This window comes from Actinia tenebrosa, unplaced genomic scaffold (assembly GCF_029948245.1).
Source record: "Actinia tenebrosa isolate PJP-AT-01 unplaced genomic scaffold, QUT_ActTen_1.0 PGA_scaffold1__47_contigs__length_23844297, whole genome shotgun sequence".
In the NCBI taxonomy this organism is placed as follows: Eukaryota; Metazoa; Cnidaria; class Anthozoa; order Actiniaria; family Actiniidae; genus Actinia; species Actinia tenebrosa.
The window spans coordinates 9,664,410-9,688,632 of record NW_028292578.1 but is presented as its reverse complement, the minus strand read 5'-3'; the positions used below and the strand labels follow the sequence as shown (position 1 = coordinate 9,688,632).

Sequence of the window (24,223 nt, the reverse complement as noted above, 5' to 3'; positions counted from 1 at the left end):
GTAAGAAAGGGGAAAAAGATGGAAATCGTCTCTTGATATCCGCCCAGTAAGTCATGGTAGTTTCATGTTACTTCTTCGTAATATTTACTAGGAAAAATACGAATAAAACTACAAGCAAAATTGATAAGAAACGTATATCAAAAGGATTTATAAAGAAGCAACTGAATACATAGAGAGAAAGGGAATTCTCGCCTTTTGGTGCGTAGTCAAATTGGTACTTGTACTGAGCATGCGCAGTTACCTTAACAACAGGCACTAAAACTGGTCGTCACCAGCGTTAATAGTGGGTCTTTTACATCCGTCATATTCAGGGTTATAGTTATAGTATATATTTATAGTATACGCCGAGAAGACTTGAATTGTTTAACCATTTGCAGATGTGATTACAAACACAGCATCTTCTTGTCAGTTATTCTATAAGACCCTGAGTGTTGGTCCGGCGGGGCGTCGGTATCGATTGAATTATACTCCCTTTTTGAGCAAAAAAAATCAATAATTTTTGTTAACTAATAACCAATACGCCATGTATTATGATAACGTACCGGTTGACTAAAACAACTTTTGTTTGCTCTCATTGACAAAATAACTTAGGGACTACATAATTTTGAACTTTATTAAGTTTAAGGGTTTCCTAGATACGCATAAAGAGATTATGATTTGATCAGGAGGAAGGGGGCATGGAGAAACGAAAGAAACGAACAATGCTCCGCATTAAAATTTCCAACCATCTTAGACTAAAACTCGTCATACTAGTGACAAATCTTTGATATTTTCGTAGGAGCACACTATAAAAATCCGCTCCGACGTACTTGCCACCTAGATCCTACCATTGCTAAAATTGGCGCCTCCCCTATCTACAATTGCCTTTCTTTTTTAAATTGGTTTACGTCCGACCCTGCCACCCCCCTTCCTCGAAAAAAAAACTCCTCGTGACTCCGCTTTGGAAATACTCGCTTTTACGATGCCAAGCCAGTGAAGGATAGGAAATAACGAAACATTGTTCTGACTGGACAACTGAGCCGCGATGTTGTCATTATGCTGACTGTAGTTGCCAATCAATCCGCACGCCACGATTCTATTCAGACCACCATCCGAGCTCGACAAAAAAAAAAAAAAAAAAAAAAAACTGGATCGAGTTTTTCCCGCAAGAAATTGTCTATTTGGTTCCCTAAAACAGTCTCACAACGCACTGCGATGTCAACTCGACCCAGTTTTACCTTACCTCGGAATAGCTTATAACTGATGCCCTGAAAACATCAGCCTGCGATGGTCTTAGAATAATATGTTAACCAGATATGATCGTATCATCCTATGCTACGCGGTTTTCCCCGATTCGGCATTGAAATTCTCGGTTATTTTTACAGGCGGGCGCTTGCTTTATAGGAGTACCTGTGGTAGCTAAACCACAGGCAACCCAAAACACTAACACTTATGCTGTGCGCTATGTTAATGTCTTTTTGATTTTCTCGTGAAATTAGTAGTCTGAAATATTAAAGGAAAGACAAATAATTATGAAAAATTTCAATAGATAAAATGTATATCGGAACATCAACTTAGTCTCACTCCAGCCACCACAAACGCCACGGGCAGTGAAGCCACTGTTTGTCATTCCACGCGTGTGAAACTAAAAAAGCTATAGCTCTAACTTTTATGTGATACTTAGCACGAGTTTACATGTAAAGCGGTCTAACTAAGAAGCAATTTTATGCTTAAGCGTCTTGTCGTCTTCACTGGGTGGCCTACGTCAAAAAACCATCTGTAGTCTAAGTAGTTTCCCCGGGGTTAATCATTTTAGAACAATTTTTAGAATCTTTGCACCAGGAGATGAAAATCCCAGGAAAATATTGTATAATGTCTAAAAGTTTGGTTATTAACATAGAATCCCGACAGTATTTGAGCAGTTTCTTTGACAAGAAGCCGTATATGTATGCATGTATGTATGTATGCCTTGGTATAATATGATTATAATCACACACGTCACGTGGCCGGCGGAATAGGTTTTGCTTTGGTGGCGCAAGTGACCAATTATTTCGGCTTACTGCTTGAAAAAACGAAATTCAACTTACCCTTTAAATTGTGAAATATGAATCACTGAATTTACTTTTAAATTGTGAAATAAAAATCACTGAATTTTCTTTGCTATCAGATCAAAGGGACGAAGGAGAAAGAAGGCTTCGACAAATTCCATAGAATTCAATAAATCAGTATAATATAACTCACTCACTCACTCATGATGTTACATAATAATATAAAGTGATTGAACCATGCTTTTTTTTGTTATCAAGAAGAATAAGTTAGAAAAAATTATAACTTCGATAAGAATAATTATTGCAGTACTAAAATAAAGTTACGCTGCCAGTCAATATCGCATGAGTTTTATATTATCAGTGCGTGTCTTCTACAGTTTCATTTACATATACAAATTTTGAAAATTATTGTTTGAAAAAGTTTTAAAAAACTGATATGGTCTTAGTGCCGGTCTATTTACACTTCAAGCCCTCCAATTTATTTAAACCATTTAATAGTACTCATGTGTTTCACATTTGAACAACTAGAACTTTAATAGTCAAGCTCATCAAGACGAACTTTCCACACCGTATGTGACCGCGTAGACTGCTTATCCAAACAATTTACGATCTTAATATTAATTCACAGTCTACGTAAGATCTTCCAATTTTATGTCTAAAGTTTTGATAGTTTAATATGAAGTACAAGGTCCAAAAAGTGTGACAAAGTTGCCCTAGTTACATGTAAACGCAGGCAGATCGAGTGGAGAACAAAGCAGAACGAGGAGCAAGGTTGTAAAGCCATATAAACGATTCAAATTCTTGATATTTAACTAAACGTTAAACGCAAGCTATCTTAAATTAACTTCAAGAATATTACTTAAAATCATTAAATACATTCCTGCCACTGAAAAAGCCATTTCAAAGCTATGCAGTCTAGTGCAGATTCAGATGTTGTAAATCGTAAACAATTTTGTTCATTATAATCTAGACAAGACAGAAATCTTATTTACTTCAAAGGATTTCTATACAGAGGATACAAGAATTATCTTTCTTTAAGGAAAAAGATCAACAATTATGCTGTTCAATGTTGTGAAATTTTCTAAGCTGAAAAATTATATAATTTAGAGATACTTGCTAGAAAGATGGTTTGCAATGTAGCAATGATATTGTGATAATGAATTTCATAACTGTTATATATATATATATAAATAACATAACTGAAGTTTGTATGCGATCATCAGTAAATGGGTTATAAAAGGCAAAATTATGACTGCACAGAGTATAAATGTCTTTCAATGAATAGCTAAATTGAGCTTGTTGGTATTAGATCAAGCCAAAACAACATGCAATTGTCATTTCATATTAATAATCATAGGAAAAATCAAAATCTTCTAGTAAGATTCAGAGCATTAGAGCTGAATATATTATGAAAGCATCTTAGCAATGTATAAGAGACTGTATGGGATTTATCACTGTTGTCTCTAGACATGTGTTGCAGGTTGAGTGGTGTATATCATACAAACATGTTGAGCCGCTGAGAACTATAGCTTCTTTGTCTAATGTTTGGCTACTGTTTCTACTTAAGTAAAATTTGATTTTCCCTTGGGATCATGTCTAACAACTGGTGCTCCTAAGTGCCATTTCCAAAGTGGAAGTGATGAAGGTTTTTTGATATTATCTGGAACAGACATACTATAAGTAGGACTCAAGTCTCCATCTCTCATACTAAGAAATGGAAATCCAGAGAATGAACTCATGAATTTGAAATTCTTATTTACTTTAAAAGTTTTACTTGCATTGGAAATTCGTTTGCTGCTTGAAGTTAGAGAAGATCCTGCGCTCGTTGTCATGGCAATATTCGATGAATGCGCTACCTTAACTTTATCCAAAGTCTGGGATATCCGCATTTTTTCAGAATGTTTGTCCTTCTTTCTTCCTGATTTCCTAGCCAAGCCTTTGTTTTTGCCTTTCAAATAAAAATTAGTCATTGGATCATTGCTTGCTGTAAAAGGGTCTAAAGTTGAACCTTGCAAAAGTGCTCCATTCCTCGGTCTCTTTTGCCCCATCCTTTTCTTTTTGACTGCATTCCTCTCCTCACTGAGCGCTCCGTTCGCCTTGTCGGAAAACTGTTGTTTCTTACGCCTTTCGTTTTTCGACATGGTCTGTCCATTTGAAGTTCCATTTTCTAAATGTAGCGCCCGACACTTCAGTGTTTCTGCCGACGACCATTTCAGTTTTTTCTTCGCAGTTTTAAGAATTTTCCTTGGAATCTTTGCTTTCGATTCAATTTCTGTCTTAGTTTCAACTTGCCAAGTGTTATTTTGTCTCTTTATTACTAACGCTGGGGGTGATAAGCTAGGATCGACTTGTTTACTCATGTTTTTACAATCAAGTCCTTTTTGTAGCTTTATTCTTTTCGTTGCTTTATTTTTGTCTAGTTTTGTTGGAGAGGGCAGAGTTAATTTTATTTTCTTGGGCATTGCTAAACCTAGCTTTTCGTTGGGTTTGCCCCTTGCCGCTGACGAACTTGATGTTTCTCTACATGTCGAGCCAAGGGTTGCAGTTGAACCGAAACCACTGTCATTTGACGAAGAATCAGAAAATAAAATTTCTGAATTTGCATTAGTTAAACACTGGTTTAAACAAGAGCTGTGCGAATTTTCTAAGCTGACCGTCGACGAACAACGGCTATCCACTTCTCCTTCGTTGCCGTCACTGTTCTCTGTCGAAGGTTTCGAAGACGGATAGAGCGTGTTGAGTACTTCATCTGTGTCTCGAGGTCTTTTGTTTTGTTCGATATGGTTCTTGCAATCCTTTGCCTTCCTCTTGTTTCTTGGTTTAACCACAGGTTCGCTCAACAAAGAAACGGTTTGTGTGCCATTAGTCACATGTTCGGATAAACTAAGCAACTGCGAATCTTTACCGTCCAATACTTTGCCAAGTAACGCTTGCGATTCGTTGTTAGAAAGCTTGTTTTGTTCTTTCCTTGAGTCTTTCACTTTAGCTTCACCGTTTACCCTCCGCTTACTGCTAGTATTTCGTATTTTTTTCTTCAACGGGTTAATAATGTTATCTTTGTCGTCACTAGTGTTCCTTGCCATCTGATTTTCTTCGTCATTATTGACTGCACTCGTTGATTTGCTAGATTCTGAAACTTTGCTCTTCCTAGATCCTTTATCCTTGGCTGTTAATTTTCTTGTTTTCTTGCCTTTAGCGAACTGCTTCAGATCTATAGTTCGATCAACATACACGCCACAGTATTTCTTGACATCTGCTTCAGGAATTAGGGTACAAATGGCCGAAGATCCATGGATCCCATTCACCGTTTTAAGCAACTTAATTTCTTCTGCATTGCAAAAATGTCTGCGAGTATCGATTTTTTCCATTCTTGTGAATAACGTAGTCCGGGCCGTATTGTTGAACAGACTTGCAAGCAATTCCGCTAACGGGAACATTCTCTCTTTATCAATCACGAGATATGCTAGGTCAGCCTCACGAAAACTAACTCTACCACAACTTTCTTGCTCCTTAGAGACTTCGTTAGGCTCTCCACTCTCCTCCATGACTGACTGACTTCACAATTCTCTAGTTAGCTTTGAAAATTTTGCTGTTACCAGGAGTAAATCATAAAGCATCAACTATGATACAGAATTATAGTCTTCTCTGGATTTGAACGATTGTAGAAGCGATCTGCTGGAAGCGTTTTGGACCCAGTTGTTTACATTCTTGGCTGTGAAGCTCCTGTTGGGCAAGGACGGGGTTGATGCGTTCCTAGAGGGCTGAATATGGGTTCTCGCGTAGTCGACTCTAGGTTCCCCCACTACCGACTCTTCAAAACTTACCCAAATCTCAAAGCACACCTCGTTTGCCGCTCAGGTCAATAGCCTGTAAACGTGAATCATGATTGGCGGAAGGCAGCATAACGAGAAGTGATTGGTCGAGAGGTGTCGGTGTTGTTATCACTCGTACGCGATGGGCCTCAGCAGTCCAGAGTTGCCAGCTACGAGTATAAGCACTTTATCCATGTGTTTTGATGGAGAAAATGCGGTCTCTAAATGATATCTATATCTATGTCCTTATTCGTGCTCAAGTTGTCATATTCTCTATTGCCTCTGCTCTGATCAATTTATAGAATGCCAATCAGATTAGTAACAAATGACATGTTTTCATCCAAATGCATGTACCTTTTCTCGGTAAGGACTTTCCTTGACGGGTAAAATATTTTTTGTTATCTAAAAGTAAATTATATCCATGGTTTTACAGAAAAGGAGCGAGCAATGACTTTAGATTGTAGTCGTTCAAGTTATTACCATTCGCCTCCGAGTTCAATGATTTTTCGGCTTAGACGGACGAAAGTTGATGATTAACTGAGAGGACTTTTCAATCCTTCATTGGACCAATTTTCAACCCGTCACACTTCAGGGTAAACCAACAAAGGAGTTTAGACGAGTATGGTAATCAAAGGTCAAAAATCGCTAGTATAGGGTATTGTTTGTTGTTAGGCATTAAATTAAAGGATTCAAACATTTTACGACTTAATTTGCCAACTACTTCTTCATATCGTCTTGGCCATTCATTCGAGCACCGATTCAATCACATGGCGTGTGCTTTTTTCACTTAATTCCATTAATGTATAAAAGCTAGAAAAATATTTTATCAGACCTGACGGTTTAGCACAATGTCTTAGTAAATGCCCTTGCCTCATACTATCCAAATCAAGCAACCAATTCTGAGAAAAAGCGCTCGAATTGAACTGGTTCGACAATGACTAAAGGACAATAAATATAAACTAAAATAAATGCAAGTTCTTCATAATCGATAAAGGAGTATCCTTGAACAAGAAAGGTGAGCGCATTGATCAGCCCTTGAGTTTGACTAGGTATAGATCCTTTGAGCAGTTCTTTTCTCTTGATCAATTTTCTCATAAAAGAGTCAATTATTGTCATTTAAAGCAACTCTTGTCCTCTTTAAGCTGTGGTTGTCAAGGGAAAGCCTTTTTCGGCGAGGATTTGAATACTGGATTGGTATTCTTCACTAGACTCAAACAACCCCCGTATAAACAATTACATGTTTTACTAGACAGTTCCTCTCTCAGTGATGCAAATGGTTCTCTTTTTGTCAAAATGTTAAAGGTATAATCCCTTTTGGACGGAGAAAAGATATGAAAACCTTTGTCCAGAAATGCTTGCTCGCATTGAAGAAAAGAAGAAAAGTCGGATGCTGTTTATAATAACAGCATCCGACTTCTCTATGGTTGATGATGGATGAAATTCGCGCCACATCCTTCAATAATATCGGGTATTTTGCGTTTATGAGAAGTCGAGCATAGCTTATAGCAATAATTTTACATTGGAATTTCATTGGTAGAATCTGATTAAAAGCGAGGCAGCCTTTAACAACAATCACCAATCCCAGACCGTACCATCGCCTTATTCCTGCTTCGTACTGTTTCCTTTCGCAAAATACTGGGTCAAATATTGATCGCTATAAAACAGCTGCTGAAGATTATGATGCTATCTTCTAAGAACAATACACTCGCGTTCGCCATATGCCCCAGACAGACTTTAGAAAATAGATTTAAGGTATAAAATACTGTGTCTTTTGATATTCTCTTATATTTTAAGTCACAATAACATTCAAAGCTTATTGCATATTGAATACAGTGGCAAATAGATAGCCAATAGTTATCGTCAGTAAAAACTAAGGTACAAAATTGTAGGCGGATTCCCAAGCTTTTGCTTGACAGGAAGCACGTTCAAGAGGAAAATTGTCTTCCTCAAAATATAATTCTAGTAATTCATTTATTCTTGGTGTTATGTAGGATGTAAATATTTTTAAAAAGGTCATAATTTATGACTTTCCAATCAAACAGTATTTTAATTTCCAAGTTCGACAGTTACTTATTTTTGCGGTGGTCATGGCCAAATATTTTACCACTTAGCGCCAAATCTATGTTGAGCATTATACACCCAACTGGTAACTAAATATCGATTATTTTAGGATCTAAAAAAAGAAAAAAACAACAAAAAAGTGTATTACTATAACAAAGGAAATATATAAAACATCGTAGATGGTTTAGATAATGTCAAAGTTGTCTAACATTTAAGGGATCTACATGCATTAGAATTTTATAATATTAAAGAATTTCTACGCCATCTTTGCTTGCAATTACTTCAACATAGGAGAAGCGAAAAAGTGTGTTGGTCGCTTATTCGGGACTTTAGACTTGCTTCCGAACCTGTGGAGAAGAAAGGGAAAGTTGGCGGATTTAGAACTGCCAGAAATGATCTAGATAGAAACAGGTTAGAATCATAGGGAAGTCCTAAAAAAATAATGGGGGGTATTGGAGTAATTACCTTGGTGTAAGTGGCGTTCGAGAGAGAAAACTTCCCTTCTTTTTCACGGATCCTTTTCCGGGAGTCGCAGATATCGGTCCAAGCATGCTTTGAGGCACTGGTGAAAACAATTATTGGTGAGATTTATTTCATGCATTTATTTAAAGACTCGTTTTAATTTTACGAAAATGAGAATTGAATGAACTATTGATTTAAAAATAACTTAAGAGAAATAGCATTTCATGTGGACGTCATACCTGGTCTGCACTCTGGGGTCAGGGGGGTGCCGTCTGATCGGTGAGTATTAGGGTTGTAGGGTGGGGAGCGCAGATTTTCGTCAACGTTCAAAAACTGGTTCCAGTAGTCGACAGGCATAGCGAGTAATTTCTCCAAGACAGGTGGTTGTAATTTCACTTCCCGTAACATGTCAATTGGCTCGATATTGGGCGTTGAGTGCCCGACTAATGTAGGACCAAACACTTTGGATAAGTTCTGGACGGTCATTTTGCATTCGTGGCACTGAGAGACCCTAAAATACATGCATTAATATTAATTAAGAATTATTATGTTATACGAAGGGGGATCAAATAGAAAGGGTTTCAAGATCAGTCATAAATTATTGCCCCAAAGAACATCTTAGAAAGATAGAATCCAGAAAGAAGTAGATAGCTGATCGTACGAACCTCTGAAGATGCGTAACCAAAAACGCCAGTGTATCTCTGTTGGCTTGGGGAAGCTCGCTTACTGCCTGGTATAGTGCACTGCTGCTATCAATATCATCTTGACTAGCTGTCGATAATTAAGACAATATTAAAACTAACGATGAATAAATAATTTCATATCGTTGGATTGGGTGACTATTGTTTGACTTTCAAGTTCATATGTAAACCGCTTTTTTCTCGGGATGCAAGCACAAGCGCTAGCGCAAACGCAAGGGAAGATTTTGATCCCTGAGTTTGTGCTTGCTTTGAGCCTATTTTCAAACTGATGTAACAAGACCTCTTCTGCTTGCATGGCTAGAGAAAACCAGGGTTAATAATAACGATATCTCACCTGCGGCACTCGTAAATGACTGCCAAAGCTGATAAGTGATGATAGGTTCAGCAAGGTTACGAAAGAAGTCCTTCAGTACCCCACAAATAACGTGGATATCGACGCTCTCGTCATGCTATAAATAACATTAACCATGAAAAAACCATTACGGTATCGATAAATCTTTTTTTTTTTAAATAATCAAAAAGTAGTCAAAACAATAAGAGCTGTCTGTTGAGTTTGTCTTGTGGAGATGAAAACGCCAAACTTAAGTACAATATTTTGACAGGTTTGTTTTATTTCTTTATAGTTCGGGTTAACATTTCTTTTCGCGAAAGCGTGACGTTTTGATAAATTTGACAAAGTCTAATAATTACCAATTTTCTCATCTTTCCGTGGAGGAGCTTTTCTTTGATTTCTTTGACGGTGCGCTCAGCACTATAAAATGGAAAAACACTTTGGAATTAGTTAAAAAAAAAGATAAATTGTTCATTGATAGAGAGAAAGAGAGAGGAAAAAATACAGTAAGGGAGACAAAGACGTCGCTTACCCTGGGACACGGTAAAGACCAACCTCAGTAAGGCCTCGCTTTTCAATTTCTTGAACACATTCGATCTAAGGCGAAAGTATAATCTAGTTTACCTTAGCATAAACATGGTAATTCCATGATTTTTATAACACAGCCTTAACGACATTTTTTGAAATTCATCATAAACAGGAGAAAACTGAATGCAAAAAATAAAGAAATAAATAAAAAGAAAAGAAAAGAAACGAACAAAAAAATTGGCCTTTCTTTTTATCCTGTTTTACGGTTTAATTGCGTTCCAAGAAAATTAATTTTGCTTTTTCTTAAAGGTTAGTAACTATTGCTTTAAAAATGTAGCTGCATTTTCACAACTTAATACACCCTTGACTCACAACTTGACACACCCTTGGCTCACTTCACTAGTGTTAGGGGCTTCTTTATTGATTGACACAAACTTTTGAGCAGTTAGTTACATGGGTCCCAGGTCTTAAGACAAACAGATACCAATTACTTACCACAATGTTAGGTATCATTGGACTTGTTGATGGAGCATAAAAGTCAATGGTTTCTTCCTGAAAATGAAAGCAAGGGGAGCAAGTTAGTTTACCTCCAAAATATTCAGCCTTAGAGACACCTTTCCTTACCGGTCTCTTCTGACCAGAACCGGGAGTGAAATTTGAAGGAATACATGGAAGTGGCACTGCATCTTTGCAGTCTGGGTGGCACACAGCACGGCAGTCTATGATAAAAAGAAAATTACATTGAACATGTATGGATGACAAAAAGGGATAATCTTACATTGTGAAGAAAGGCTCTAGTCAAATTATCACCAAATAAACCATTTCTCAATAATAATTATTATATATAATTATATATAATTATTGTATAATTATTAGTCTAATACTGCTGTGGTTCTTGTTCACAGACTCACTTATACAGGTTAGCCTCATTTCAGTGTACAAATATTCACAAATACCAATGGTATTTGTAAAGACTGCACAGCTTCAACAATACAAAAAAATTAAAATTCCTCAGACCTACACTGAAATACATTAATAATCAAAATAAATAAAATAAAAATTAAATTGAAGCTACCCTTGAAGAACAAAGAATTTGAATCTGGAGTATTTAGGATTTAAAAAAATGGCTGCTCAAAAGCCAAATACAATGACCAGGCACATCTGACTGATCTAAATCTGACTGGTGTAAGAATCTTTGACGGACAAGGAGATTGCACAACCATGTTGCAATACGTTTGATAGATATTGCCATACCTTTGCATTTGAAAGCCAACTTTCCAAACTTTATTCTCTTGCCACACTAGCAAAGATAGAATTAGAATTAAAAACTTTGGTAAACTTAAACTCAAAACTAAAAAGAGAAAATAAAATATGAATATTAAGAATGGCAATAGAATCGGTTTTTGAATACAAAAGTGAGTTTTACGGGTGGGGCCAAAGAGGATTGGACACATGCACATCATTTTTTTAAATGTCATAACCAATAGTAAGCACAAACAAAGGCTAGCTGGACAACTTGAAAATAATCAAGTATGATAAGATTTGTTTTAATATAAAAGAATTATAAGAGTTTCCTTACTGGTTGACATGATTCTGGCTTGATTACAGTCTTGGAGCAAAAGATATGCGACTGCAAAACAACAATGAAAGATTTATTCATTTTTGTAAGATAGCTAATTGAATGTTAACTATGAAAATAAATTATGACTATTATTTCAAAAGTAAGGTGACAAAATTCCCTCGGAAGATTCCTATTAAAGCTGTGTTTAGCATTTATCCACTGACTGACATCCATGGGAACATTAGAGACCTCGCACGAGGATGGCAAGACCAGGAGGGAGATTCTAAGATGATGATGCAAGTACATGCTCAAAACAGTTTTCATGTGCCCACCATCGTTTTGGTGTTATCATTCTTGATATTTATCGTTGCGTAAGATTCTATTACTATTAAATTTAAACAAGTTTCCCAACAGTTGGACTAGTCGATGCTAAATACCATGGTAAGCAGTACTTTACCTTCTTTCTCTTTCCAGTTTTGATGCTGTTAGTGCTTTTTGGAGTCTCCCTGCAAATCACCAAAGTGAAATTCTTAAAATATTTCTTGGTTTTAGATCCATTGCTATATCTGAATTCAACTCCAGGAGCCTTTACCACCTCCCTACACCCTATCATTACAGACTCTTATCACTGTTGACACAGATCTCAAAACAAATTGATTTTATTACTACCTTGTTGATGGTGTTCTTGAAACAGGAAGAGCAGGATACAAGTTAGATTTTGGTAAACCTACATCATTAATATCTTCAGCTGAAAAAATACAATCATTGAATCCATTTATCATAAGTATCAGGACAATGTCCGAGTAGAGAATTTGTTTGGTCTCTCCCTTGATTTGAGGATTTTTCTCTTCATGGTTGCTCCTGTTTCAAACCCTCTACAAAACTTAGCAAGCTAAATTCAAATTCAATCTGTGTGAAAATGTCTGCATTAACTTGGATCAGCACCGTGTCTGACATCAGACAATTGTCTGGCCAGAATTTGAACTTATCCTATAAAATATTACCCAGGGTTCCAGAGGGATTTTTCCTGCAGATTTGATTTATTGACTGGCCTTGCCGCTCTCAGTCGGTAAATCTGGAAAAAAAATCCCTCTGGAACCCAGGGTAATTAAATATTTGCCTTGCTTGTCAATTTGACCAGTCATTTTAGCCGACCTTGCAAAACTTATTCTGCCAAATCTTTGCCTTGCCAGTCTATTTGAACAGTTACTCTAGGTGACAAAGCTAAAACTGATAGCCAGAGACTGGCCAGCTATTATCTTAAGTCCTCAGGTGATATAATAAAATAATGTAGATGTTTCCTAGTTCTTATAAGTTCAACTCACGTCTGATAGTTGGTCTGTTAGGACTTGGTAATGTGTTCACAAATGCTGATACTTTAATAGGGCCATCAGGACTGACTGTAACCTTGGTACCAGCAACAACATTATCCTGAATCTGATACACAACAAAATATATTTTCATACCTTTTCAGGCTTCAATTGAGAAGAATAACATGCTGTAAATCATCAGCAAAATGCCCAAGTAAACAAATTAAGACAAAGAATTTGCCATTTTAACTGTTTTCTTGGACTTTGATTATACACCTATTTCAAAAATTGTTGCCTGCACCGAAAGCAAGAAGCTGACAGCCAAAATGAATGCTGGATTGTATTGTAATTTGTCCAAATCCAACTTATTACTATCTTTTGCACAACAATTTTTGGGACTGATGAATCACAAAATATCTATATATTTTTTTCTTACCACATGATCAATGGAAGTCTTCAATTTCTTTGGTGGAGTTCCTCCCTAGAGAAAAAAAAATGTTTCAAAAAAATGCAAAGTTATTAAAAAAGCAAGATGAAATTAAGAGGGAAAATATTAGTAAGCTATGGGTTAGAAAAGACACATATTATTGATAAATGTAAAAAAGAAATAACCAGTGCTAAGAGTGCACATACCCCAAGCTCATCAACTGAAGGAGCAGAAGGTTCCTGAAGGGAACAATATCATCACAGCTTTGTTAATAAATTATTATAGAACATATCAGGAGGAGGACCCACTAGTATCCCAAGTGCCTTTGCATGCTTATTGCTGTTTTCTTAGGCTTTCACCTGTTTATGTGAATCTTTTTCTAATGCCACTTCTACCAATAATAATACTAATACTAAGGTGTTACTTTAGCATTTGATTAAGATATGTTCAACTTATTAGGCAAACAAAAGTAGCTAGTCGTAGGATCTGTACTGAATGTGAAATTACTCAGAAAGTATTTCAGTATTTTGACAAAAATATTTAAAATCTCTTGAACAATTTAAAAATATATATTGCTAAAAGGTATGACATACACTCTTTTTAAGTGCTATTGATTTTTAAATTTCGAAAATATGAATGAAAAATTTTTATATCTCATTCGCAATGCATTCTGGAATACTAGTGGATCCTCCTTTGAGATTATATAAGTATGTTATTAGCAGTAATATTATGAAAAAGTCAAAAATCATTAACATTGTTCCTTTATCTTCTGGATTTAAGAAAACAAGTATGGCTTACACTTTTGAGATAGGTATGCACATTCTTTTGAGGGGCTGGTTCATCCTAAAAGAGGGAACAGGATCAAAATTAAAGGAAAAATATGGTAACATTTAGGCAACTGGGCCAGATATTTTATTCCTAACTAAAAATTTGGTCACAAAATTATCAAGCAGTGCCACGTAAAAAAACTCGCAGTTAGGGAATAAAACTATGGGAATTTTATCAGGGCCCAGTTGTACGAAGGGTGGATAACACTATTAGATGGATAAATTTACTGGACAACAGCATCAACTTATCCACTGGATAAGGATTTATCCATAAGATAGCACTATCCACTCTTTGTACAACTGGGCCCTGATTAATCAGTCAATCAAAGAATGAATAGATATCAGAAGATAGTAACCTAGGGATTCTGTGTAACTATAAGTCATTAACATTCACTAGAGAAGAATAGAATATCCAAGTGACTGCATTTTCGCAACTGTACCTAGCCTGATAATCCATAACTTATTGTCAAATAACCAATTCCTACTTACAAGATCATCAGCAGTGGTATCATAGCTGATATCAGATGGTGACAGAATTGATGCTGATGATTCATCAATACCATAATATGGTCTTTTTCTTGGGCTCCGCTGATCATCATTGTGCATTTGACTGACTTGAATTGATTGCATCAGGGTTTGCCTCTCATTTTCATTCAGTCGACTCATTGTTTCTTTGTCAGTCAGCAGCTCCCTTATCAGTGCCACTTGTCGGTCCTTGATCAAGAATATAGTTTACTAGTAAGAGATGGCTTTGAATTTTGTATATAAGATCTTTTGAGTGAATCATTTAAGTTCTAATTCCCCCTTACCCAAAGCATAGTGAGATTACCTTCCTTGGAATTTTTTCCATCAACTTTATTGAACCCTGAAACATCCTCTATGCTGATTAAGGTCACCGTATGGCTAATTCACAGATTGAATTGGAATTTAGCATGTTGGGTTTTGCAGAGTGAGGAAAACCAAAGTATTCAAGCTGAGGGAAAACCCTTGAATCAAGGGAGAGACTTATCAAACTCTACTGACATCTGATCCCAAGTCCAGGAATAAACCATTCCACTGCTTTTTAAACTTTTTACATTGACAAGTTATGGCAAAAATACATTGATAATACTGCAAAAAGCAAATAGTAAATAGTAAATTTACCAAGTTTGAGAGTTGTGTATAGGACACAAGCGAAGATATAGCCATGAAAAGTCACAACATTTTTATACAGACGTTTGTATGGTGGGGAACGAATTTGTGCCCCAACCATACAAGCGTCTGTGAAATTTTGTAGCTTTTCGGAGCTATATCTTCTACATTCTAACTTATCAAACTTTAACTTGGCAAATTGGAGATGCTTTTTGTCCAATGGTATTGATCGATTTTTGTCAACTTGTTCATATCAAAAGTGGAAGGGTCTCTTGAACCCAACACCCCAGAAGGCCTTCACTTTATGCGAGGTGGGGAGAGGTAGTTAAGACAAAGCCAAGCAATGCTTATAAACTAAACTAACACTACTTCTATTATATATCATATATGGATCCAGAACGCACCAAGTGGTCCTGTGCAGCCTCTGCCTTCATTCTTTTCTTGATTTCGATTTCAATCTGATTTCTATAAAATAAAAATGTAAAGCGATCGGTGATTTGCAAATTTGCAAAAAGATAAGAGTCTAAGACTATGCTTGATCCCCAAGCTAAACTGGATAAATGGAAGACCGTTAAGATAACTTACCGAGCATGCTTTAGCTTGACATCAAGGGCTTCGTTTTCCGCCTATAAAAAGATACGATTTACTGTCAGCCATGATTCGCCTTCGCTTGGACGCGAAGCAAAAATTTGTTGACAGAAGTTAGTTATAAACCAGCTAATGTGGCGCTCGAAGTACTTCATATCAACGTACCTTCAATTTAGTAATCTCTTGTTTCAGTTTAACACAGCTATTCTCAGTTTCTAACCACTTTTTACGGCAGTCTTCTTGCTGTAGTACAAACTTCAAGAACTCTGTAATCAAACGAATCTAAAGGTTACTTAGGAGTTCACGCGATCAAATCACGGAAAAATAACAAAGTAAAAAGGCTTAGATCGTATTTTGAGGCTTTCTAGTTGCTTGAGAAAAGCAAAAATCATAAGATTAAGAATGATGAATACAAACATGGCGGTTCCAATACTCACCTCCCTCGATTCCCTCGCTTAAAATCGCTGCTGAGCGAACTATATCGTCAAAGCTACCAACTAAAGCAGCAGCAGACATTGCTGTTTCTTTCATGAAAAAGACAGGGAAGATCAACCGAATAATGGTGTGATTTTGTCTTTCTTTTTCCCTGGCATGTGTTGTCTTTGTCAGAATTTCGTTTTTTCCCTCCACAACTATTTTAAAGCCATTACAGCCAATCACAGAACGAGTTTACACACGTGACGCAAAACTCCAACGACGATCGCTTGAAACCCCGCTAAGTTAAGAAAGGGCCTGGGGAGAACTTCCAATTTAAAAAAATATTCCAATCGTTTCCTTTTTTTGGATCTTTTCATCATCAGTATAACAAGTTTTCGACCAAGAAATATTATAGGAAATCGGGATTTCCTCCGAGCTAATATAAATAAATATTTATCCATAACTAGTGCATATTTTCGAGAGTTGGGGTTCCTGTGCTTTAAAGCAACACAGGTATCCCAACCAAAATCAATCATTTACGAATAAAAAAGATTAAGAAAATAAATATCTTTATTAACATTAACCATAAAAACTTAATAAAATCTGAGTTGCTATAACGATAACGTTTTTGAAACACTTGATTCACTTTGTTGTAGTTGTCATTTTTGGTTCTCATTTTTCGTCATGCCTTTTTACTAATTCACCCTTCGACTGAAGAAATTACATTTTTCTTTACACCAAATCGAAATATGATGACCAATTCAAATAACTATTATTCTGCACTAACATTTTGACATGTATTAGAGGCTAGTCAGTCGCTAGTCAGTACAGAACAAGAGTTATTCAAATTGGTCACCATATTTCGATTCGGTGCATGTATTCACTTTAGAACTATAAATTAAAATGAATCTTTAAATTATTGGTGTTTTAAAACTTTTTTATAGCATGTTTTCCACCAAAATTCCTGCATTAAACTTCCTCTTCATCAGACTCGTCCATGGAAGGGGTACAGTTGTTTGTTCGCAGTGCTTTAAGAGCTGGACAGCCTAGAAAAAGTTGGATCGTTAGTCAAATGAGAAATATGTTGATATTCGTTAAATAAATATTAATTAAAAAAAAGTTGTCTTCATGTGCATTTTATCATCAATTATCGAACAGACATTGGTTTGGCTTCTCAAAGAAAATTTTACTAAATGCCATGGCAATGTTTCGCCAACTTATATATTTTACCAACATGGCCCAAACTAGTTCTGAAAACTAGCATACCATTTGAGAACTGGCCGCTCCGACCCATCGTTTCGAATTAATGGAATGGCCATAAGACTGTGAAAATACAGCTCTTAGTAAGTATTAGGTGCAAGAGGTGGCACAAGGTTGTGAGGCTAACAACATCGCGCAGGTGAAATCGTATGGTTGCCGGCCTTAGTAAGGACTGTCCCATGCGAAACAAGAAGAAAAACACGAGGAGTATTTGCCAATTTCTACCTGTAAGCAACAGTTGACAATCAGATGTGACGCTTGTCCAGTCCAGGTTGAGTGAAGTCAGACAGTTAAGATTAAGACACCTTATTCCCTTGTTGGACACTCGAGTTCTACTCAAGTTTAATTGGCTCAGCTTTAAGCACTGATTAAGCACACCACATGTTAGAAATTTGTTGCTTATATGTGTAGAAGAAAGGCTGAGAATTTGAAGATTTGGAAAGTCTGTGAAGGAAATAGAAACAGGTGAATATGAGTGCAAATTTGCACACAGATGCACTATTGACAGCTCTTAAGACTCCAGTGTATGCAGGCTTAGTCTCACTTCTGAGGTCGATAAAATAATATTAGCGCAATAAAATATTGCCATGCGCAAAGCTAACGGGTCGGTCATTATGACGTGCGCGCCTTGGAAAGTTCTGTATCATAGCACCATATGAAAAAATTAGGCCACGCTCAGCCACAGTTAATATTTCTTTCACTATGACGTGTGTGCCTTGAAAAGTTCAATATCAATGTATATTTAAGATAGTGCCGTAATAATTCTTTCGCTATATATACTATGATTTACGTGAATTGGAAAGGTCGATAAAATAGTAAAATAGTGCCGCGCGCACAGTATCTTTCACTAGGATGTGCGTGCCTTTAAAAATTCGATATTAGCGCCATATATAAATGAGTGCCGCGCGCACAGATTTACGTGAATTGATGGTTTTCATGGCGGCCATGTTTGAGGAACTTAACAAAAGAATTGTCAATAAAGAATTGTTAATGAATTCTTTTGTTATATCCTCCAACATGGCCGCCGTGTCTTTTGTTATTTAATTCTCTGAGAAATGGTTGAAAATCATCAATTGGAAAGATCGTTATTAGCGCACATTTAAATGCAAAATAGTGGCGCACCACAGTATCTTTCACTATGATGTGCGTGCCTTGAAAAATTCGATATTAGCGCCATATATAAAATAGTGCCGCGCAAACATATTTACGTGAATTGGAAAGGTCGGTATTATCACATATTTACATGTAAAATAGTGCGGCGCGCACAGTATCTTTTCACTCTGATGTGCGTGCCTTGGAAAGTTCGATATTAGCAGCATATATAAAATATTGCCGCACGCACAGTTAATAATTTTTTCACTCTACGATGCACGTGAATTGGAATAACGAACAACAACGAAGAAATGTCTAATGAGTAAATGTGAGCACATTGTTGACGGCGGCAATAGGTATGTTGGATTGAGTATGAAGAACCTTTGTATTGACTGTTGAGGCACTTACTACTGATAACCATGCATCCTTCATCTGTCACTGCTGTTCTATCAACATTCAACTCTACAAGCTCAGTCAGTCCTGTGTATTATAATGAACTAGATCAACAAGATAGTGTACTGAGTATCAAAGATGCTTTCACTCAATTGCCTGAAGAGCAAAACAAAATCTGCGACCAGGAAGTGAGTGAGAGCCTCTAGAACAGACAGTAACAAGAAAGGAGTTCTTGAAAGGAAGGAAAATGAAGGAACAATAAAAAAATCTTCTTTCTCCTTTTCTCTCCCCCCTCTCTCTCCCCAAGGATCAAGTTTACCCCATTAAAGTCGAAGTCCTGATATAGATTAATGGCATGAATCCAACAAACACATCTAAATCACAGGGTCACAGGGTAACAGGGTCAAAGGGTCACAATATTCATTTTCTTTATTTTTTTGTAAACAATAATTCATTCGCATCAGTGAGAGTGCAAAAGGAGATATTGAGGTTAGCCATATCGTAGCCCTAATATCTCCTAGGATCGAATTAGAATTTAGTAGTTGGTTTTTGTGGAGGGAGGAAAGCTGGAGAACCCGAAACACCCTCGAAGCACAGGAGAGAACCAACAAACAACTCAACTCACATATGACACCGAGCTCATCAGGACTCGAACCCGGGTTGCATTGGTGAGAGGCGAGCGATCTCACCGCTACGCCACCAATGCTTCCCTAAATATACCTAAATACTGAAACATAGTAAACATATAAATGTATTGTGTAAATTGTGTCCTAGTGATTCTAAATGTAAAAAAATTATACTTATATTGACGTTAGAAAATATGTAGCAAATATTAATAAGATATCAATTAAAACATGTATGTATATATACCTGATAGACTCAACATTCCCACATCTGTTAGTTTGGTGTTACTCAGTGTCAGCTTTGTCAAGCTGGTACAGAAATAGGAAAAAAATGTTTGACAGGTAAGTGTTGGAATGAGAGTTATTGAGGGACTAAGGCTCATGTCAAACATCAAAGTTTACATGAGCCAAACCTAATGACAACATCCTTTTTTCAAGAGGGTAGCACTTAATAGCCAGTGGCTAACAAACCTGTGGCCCTCATTCCATGATCAAATTGGAATTTAGGAGTTGATTTTTGTGGAAACCGGAGAACCTTGAAAACCCTTGAAGCACAGGAGAGAACCAACAAACAACTGTTGAACCCTGTTGGACTCAAACTCAGGTCACATATGAGAGGCGAGCGCTCACATGAGTTACGCCACCCATACCTCCCAAAGAAGACCGCCTTGCTATCCATTGTTTTAATTAGGTTCAGCTCATATGAAGTTTGCTGTTTGATGTTGGGACTGAAAACTGGAACAAATGAGTGAATTCCAAGTAGAAATGACTGATTACCTGCCCGAAGGGAGAGCGGGGTGAGCAGCCATGACAATTTGATTTAAGCTGATTACCTGTACATTGTTGAGATGCAATGAACTCCAACATCTGTTACATTGATATAATCTGACAAATCTAATGCAGCAAGTGGTAGACCTATAACAATAATCTAAATCTAAATCTAAATTGAAATAATGCGTTAAACTCCTTTATGGAAAAAATAAATACAGAAAAAAAAGATGTAAAAACTGTTACCCTTTCCTGCTGAAGTACTTTATGAATTATATTATCACAACTATTATTATTATTATCATTATCATTATAATTATTCATTAATCATTATATATCTAATTGATTTTTAAACTTTTGTTAGTGCATTGAGATTTTCAAATGCACAATCAAAGAATCCTCATCCTCATCAACCTTATCATCATCATCATCACCACCACCATCATCATCATCATCCTTTTCATCCTCATCATCAATATTATTAAAAATCAGTGGAGATGCAATGTTTTTTGGGGGATGTACCTTATTTTTTGTCCAACCCCTTCTACTATATTTCCTTATCTCACTAGTTTTTACCTTGAATGTGCTGTATCCCTTGGTCAGTTATATTAAGTCTCCCAGGTAACTTCAAATGAGTTAATCGTAGATCTAAAAAATATCATTAAGATTGATAAGGAGGGTAGAAAGTTCATTGAAGTCAGGGAGGTTCAAAAATGTACTAGAACACTAAAGGTCAAGTATAAAGGTTTTGCATTATCACGTGTTGGTGCCCAAAATACAGCTTGAGCTGCCTGTGGTTGGATGGCATAACAATAAAATCCCTTTGCTCTTGGTAATTGAGTTCTTTATCATGTAAAACGATTGTATTGTTCCTACCATCTAACAATTTGCTGCCGTCATGTGGCGGTGCAAAACCTCTATTTCTCTGTATTGTGTACTTCAAGAAATATCCATACCTCAATCACAGAGGATTTGGGAATTTAAGAGGGGAGGGAATCAGAGAAAGAGTTTGTATGTAAGAAAATTGGAAGTTATTGGGGGTAGTGGTATGCTTTTACAAATTTCCTCTGCTGTGAGGGTAGAGTGTATGGATATTTTCTGGAACTACACAATTAGGGTGTGTTAGTGTAGATGCAGGGGGGAGGTGTGTTACGTGATACATACTCTATATGCCTATGATAATTAACTTGTCTGTCTACACTATATGTTACGTAACACATGATTTAACACGCTGTAGTTGCAATACCTTATTCACTTAATAAAGAGCGCTCATGATCAACATTGAAAGCTAGTTGGTTTACGATACAAGGCGGGTAGCTAAATCTCTACTACCCCTACTACCAGGGGATATTTTTGCTCGTTAAACCAGTTAAAGACTAGTTACCATGAAGATATTGCAGTCCTAGGTCATCAATAGCAGTGGACAGAATATTGAGTGACACTAAGCATGGCAAACCAGTGAGTGATGCCATACTGTTGTTTGATACTTCTGTATGGGACACATTTAGACTTTCCAGATAGCTAAGGCCTGACAGAACATCCAACCTGGTAATCTGTCAGCAAAGGTTATAAATTATTAGAAAAGCAATAACTTCTGATAATACTGTAAGACATTTGTTATGGTTTTATAACAGAAATTCATTTTTAAATTTAAGCTACCTTATATCGTTATGTTGCATGCATGAAATTTGTGCCTTAATTTGGAATTCCAATTTTGAAACGTTTTGTAAGAACAGGGGCTGCGGAGTGAGTTTTAGATTTGGAGGGAGGGCTAGTATTTCAGAAATCTCTTCCGAATAATGAATTCTATATCAAATAGAAAATAAGTGACAGAATAAATCAAAAATGGGGACAAATTTAACAGTAAGGTTTTAGCCCCCCTAGCTCTGCAGTCCCTGAAGAATGTTGATAGTAGAACCACTAAAAAAACAAAAACAAGAAGTTGTGAAGCCAACTGACACAAACTGACCCAAATATAACACTTTAAATCAAATTGTACTTGTAAACAAATAACTTTGGTAATTGTTTGCGGAGAGAGAAAACTTGGAAGAGAACTTGGGAATAATTTCACAGAGTTCAGAAGCTAGCTACAAGATAGAATTACCTTTGTATTCTCCAACCCAAGAATCTTTAGTGACTTTAAATCTGGGGATTAAAAAAAAGAGAATTTCTTTATGAGACTGCAAAATTATATATATATTTTATAGTTGAATTTTATTTGAAAAAGCCATTGCTTGTACTGGATACTTGGTGGAAGGAGAGAGGCAGTGTACAACATCTGGTTCTCATGCCTTAGTTTAATTTGACTTCATCCTTTCTTGGGCAAATCCCAGGAGGACGCAAGGGGACCAGGTCTAATTTGAAGTGTCCCCTCCATCCACACTCACACACATACTATTTTCAATATCTATAGATATTACATTCAACGTAAGTTGATTTATACTGAGGGAGGTAAACTGTAGTACAAAGTATTGTTAAAATTAGACACATTTATCTTGGGAGTATTGTTTTGCCATTTCAGACCACATATCATATTGATTTTATAATTGTTGAATTCTTTTGCATCCCATACATGTCTACAATTATGTGCAACTGTTAAACAAAAAAATTAAAGGGAAAAGCATGCAGTCTGAAATTTGAAATCTGTAGTTGTTAAGAAGTACAGTCTTTTAAAAGGTCAATCAAGCAAACGAGGAAATGATACTCAAGGGAAAACATGCAGTCTGAAATGTGAAATTTGTAGTTATTAAGAAATACAGTATTTTAAAGGGTCAGTCAAGCAAATGAGGAAATTAAATTACCTTTTAGAACATCTAAGTTTAAGTCTGTTATATCAGTACTGCAAAGATTGAGGTGTATGAGGTTACTGGCACAGCTGGCATTGGCAACAAAATAACAAACCCCTTGATCTGTAACCTGGAACAAAGACATATGATTGTTATCATTGATACATGCTGATTGGAACAAAAGTTGCAATAGAGCATGTGCATGTTACGTCATAACTACCATCTTGGTTGACAGTAAGCAAAGCATTTCTCATCAGCTTTTCTTGTTAGATCAACTAACATGGGGGTTGTTTCATTGTTATTCATATCGGATTTTGGATCACATGGTTGCACACACTGTATAGACTACCTTCAATCAAACAAATCATTAGCGTATGCAAAGGTACATGCATGGGAACCATGGGAAGGTACATAGGAATGATTTAGTGTAAATAAATACCTTGGTGTTGTCCATTTGAAGCACAGTTAAAGAAGGTAAGTCTGGAAAAGGAATAATCACACTAATGAATAAAAGAAATAATAAATGCAATGGATGGATGTACAGACGGACGGATTGAAGGACAGATGGACGAACAGATAAATGAATAAATGGATTGGATGATTACTTGCCAAATGAATAAGTGAATGTATGGACCAATGGACGGAATAATGAATCAATAAAGGTCAATTTTTAGTACCTGTATAAGGAGGCTTACCCTTAATGTAAGTAAAACATTTGTCTGTCAGTTGTGAACACTGGTTTAAGTTTAACGACTGTAATTTCTTTAGAGCTACAACAAACAATAAAATAAACAAGCAAGCTTTTATTCATATTTCAAAAATAGATAAACTAAGGAAAACAATACCAAAACGTACCTGACACAGCCTCCATTGCTTTGTCAGTAATTAAGGGACAAGACTTGAGACTTAGTAATGTCAGATGCTTGTGAAGTCTAACAAAATGAATAAAAGATTAATAATAAATCCAATAATAGTAGAACAACAAAATGGCTAAAAATGGTTTTAAGATAATGTTAAGGTATGACATGACAGATGCAAGGATAGTGCGGAGGTGTTTAAATTGAACCAATAGGAATATTTTACATCAAGAGCAATATCCACCAGGTAAATCTTTATAC

The 24,223-nt window shown here is 36.3% G+C and overlaps 3 protein-coding genes across 6 annotated transcripts in view; all 3 read right to left on the bottom strand.

Moving 5' to 3' along the window:
• Positions 1–2,359: 2,359 nt before the first annotated feature.
• Positions 2,360–5,864, bottom strand: LOC116288591 (uncharacterized). Its single transcript, XM_031695399.2, has one exon. The coding sequence runs from the start codon at positions 5,570–5,572 to the stop codon at positions 3,590–3,592; it is 1,983 nt and encodes a 660-aa protein (XP_031551259.1). The 5' UTR covers positions 5,573–5,864; the 3' UTR covers positions 2,360–3,589.
• Positions 5,865–7,585: 1,721 nt separating this feature from the next.
• Positions 7,586–16,548, bottom strand: LOC116288600 (rac GTPase-activating protein 1). 2 transcript variants are annotated; one of them, XM_031695408.2, is made up of 22 exons: positions 16,204–16,548; positions 15,932–16,032; positions 15,764–15,804; positions 15,583–15,643; positions 14,537–14,761; positions 14,019–14,063; positions 13,427–13,459; positions 13,230–13,274; positions 12,809–12,920; positions 12,153–12,231; positions 11,941–11,989; positions 11,502–11,552; positions 11,177–11,222; positions 10,547–10,641; positions 10,418–10,474; positions 9,927–9,991; positions 9,754–9,814; positions 9,398–9,512; positions 9,028–9,133; positions 8,602–8,873; positions 8,366–8,462; positions 7,586–8,247 (listed from the first exon to the last, which is right to left on the bottom strand). In XM_031695408.2, exons 1-22 carry the CDS (start codon positions 16,295–16,297, stop codon positions 8,178–8,180), a joined length of 1,920 nt encoding a protein of 639 aa, XP_031551268.1. In that variant the 5' UTR covers positions 16,298–16,548; the 3' UTR covers positions 7,586–8,177. The 2 variants fall into 2 exon arrangements, with proteins under 2 accessions (XP_031551268.1, XP_031551269.1); XM_031695409.2 differs by lacking the exon at positions 13,427–13,459.
• Positions 16,549–16,735: 187 nt separating this feature from the next.
• The window catches only part of LOC116288582 (uncharacterized), a 14,487-nt gene continuing 6,999 nt past the window's right edge, over positions 16,736–24,223 (bottom strand). For all 3 annotated transcript variants that reach the window (XM_031695384.2, XM_031695385.2, XM_089033101.1), the window contains exons 11-22: positions 23,961–24,037; positions 23,801–23,875; positions 23,545–23,585; positions 23,121–23,235; positions 22,424–22,464; positions 21,704–21,872; positions 20,896–20,967; positions 20,385–20,466; positions 19,799–19,860; positions 18,944–19,015; positions 17,669–17,887; positions 16,736–17,229 (exon numbers count right to left, since the gene is read on the bottom strand). In XM_031695384.2, the coding sequence (XP_031551244.1) occupies positions 17,153–17,229; positions 17,669–17,887; positions 18,944–19,015; positions 19,799–19,860; positions 20,385–20,466; positions 20,896–20,967; positions 21,704–21,872; positions 22,424–22,464; positions 23,121–23,235; positions 23,545–23,585; positions 23,801–23,875; positions 23,961–24,037 (1,102 nt within the window). In that variant the 3' untranslated portion in view covers positions 16,736–17,152. The remainder of the gene's footprint in view (positions 17,230–17,668; positions 17,888–18,943; positions 19,016–19,798; positions 19,861–20,384; positions 20,467–20,895; positions 20,968–21,703; positions 21,873–22,423; positions 22,465–23,120; positions 23,236–23,544; positions 23,586–23,800; positions 23,876–23,960; positions 24,038–24,223) is intronic.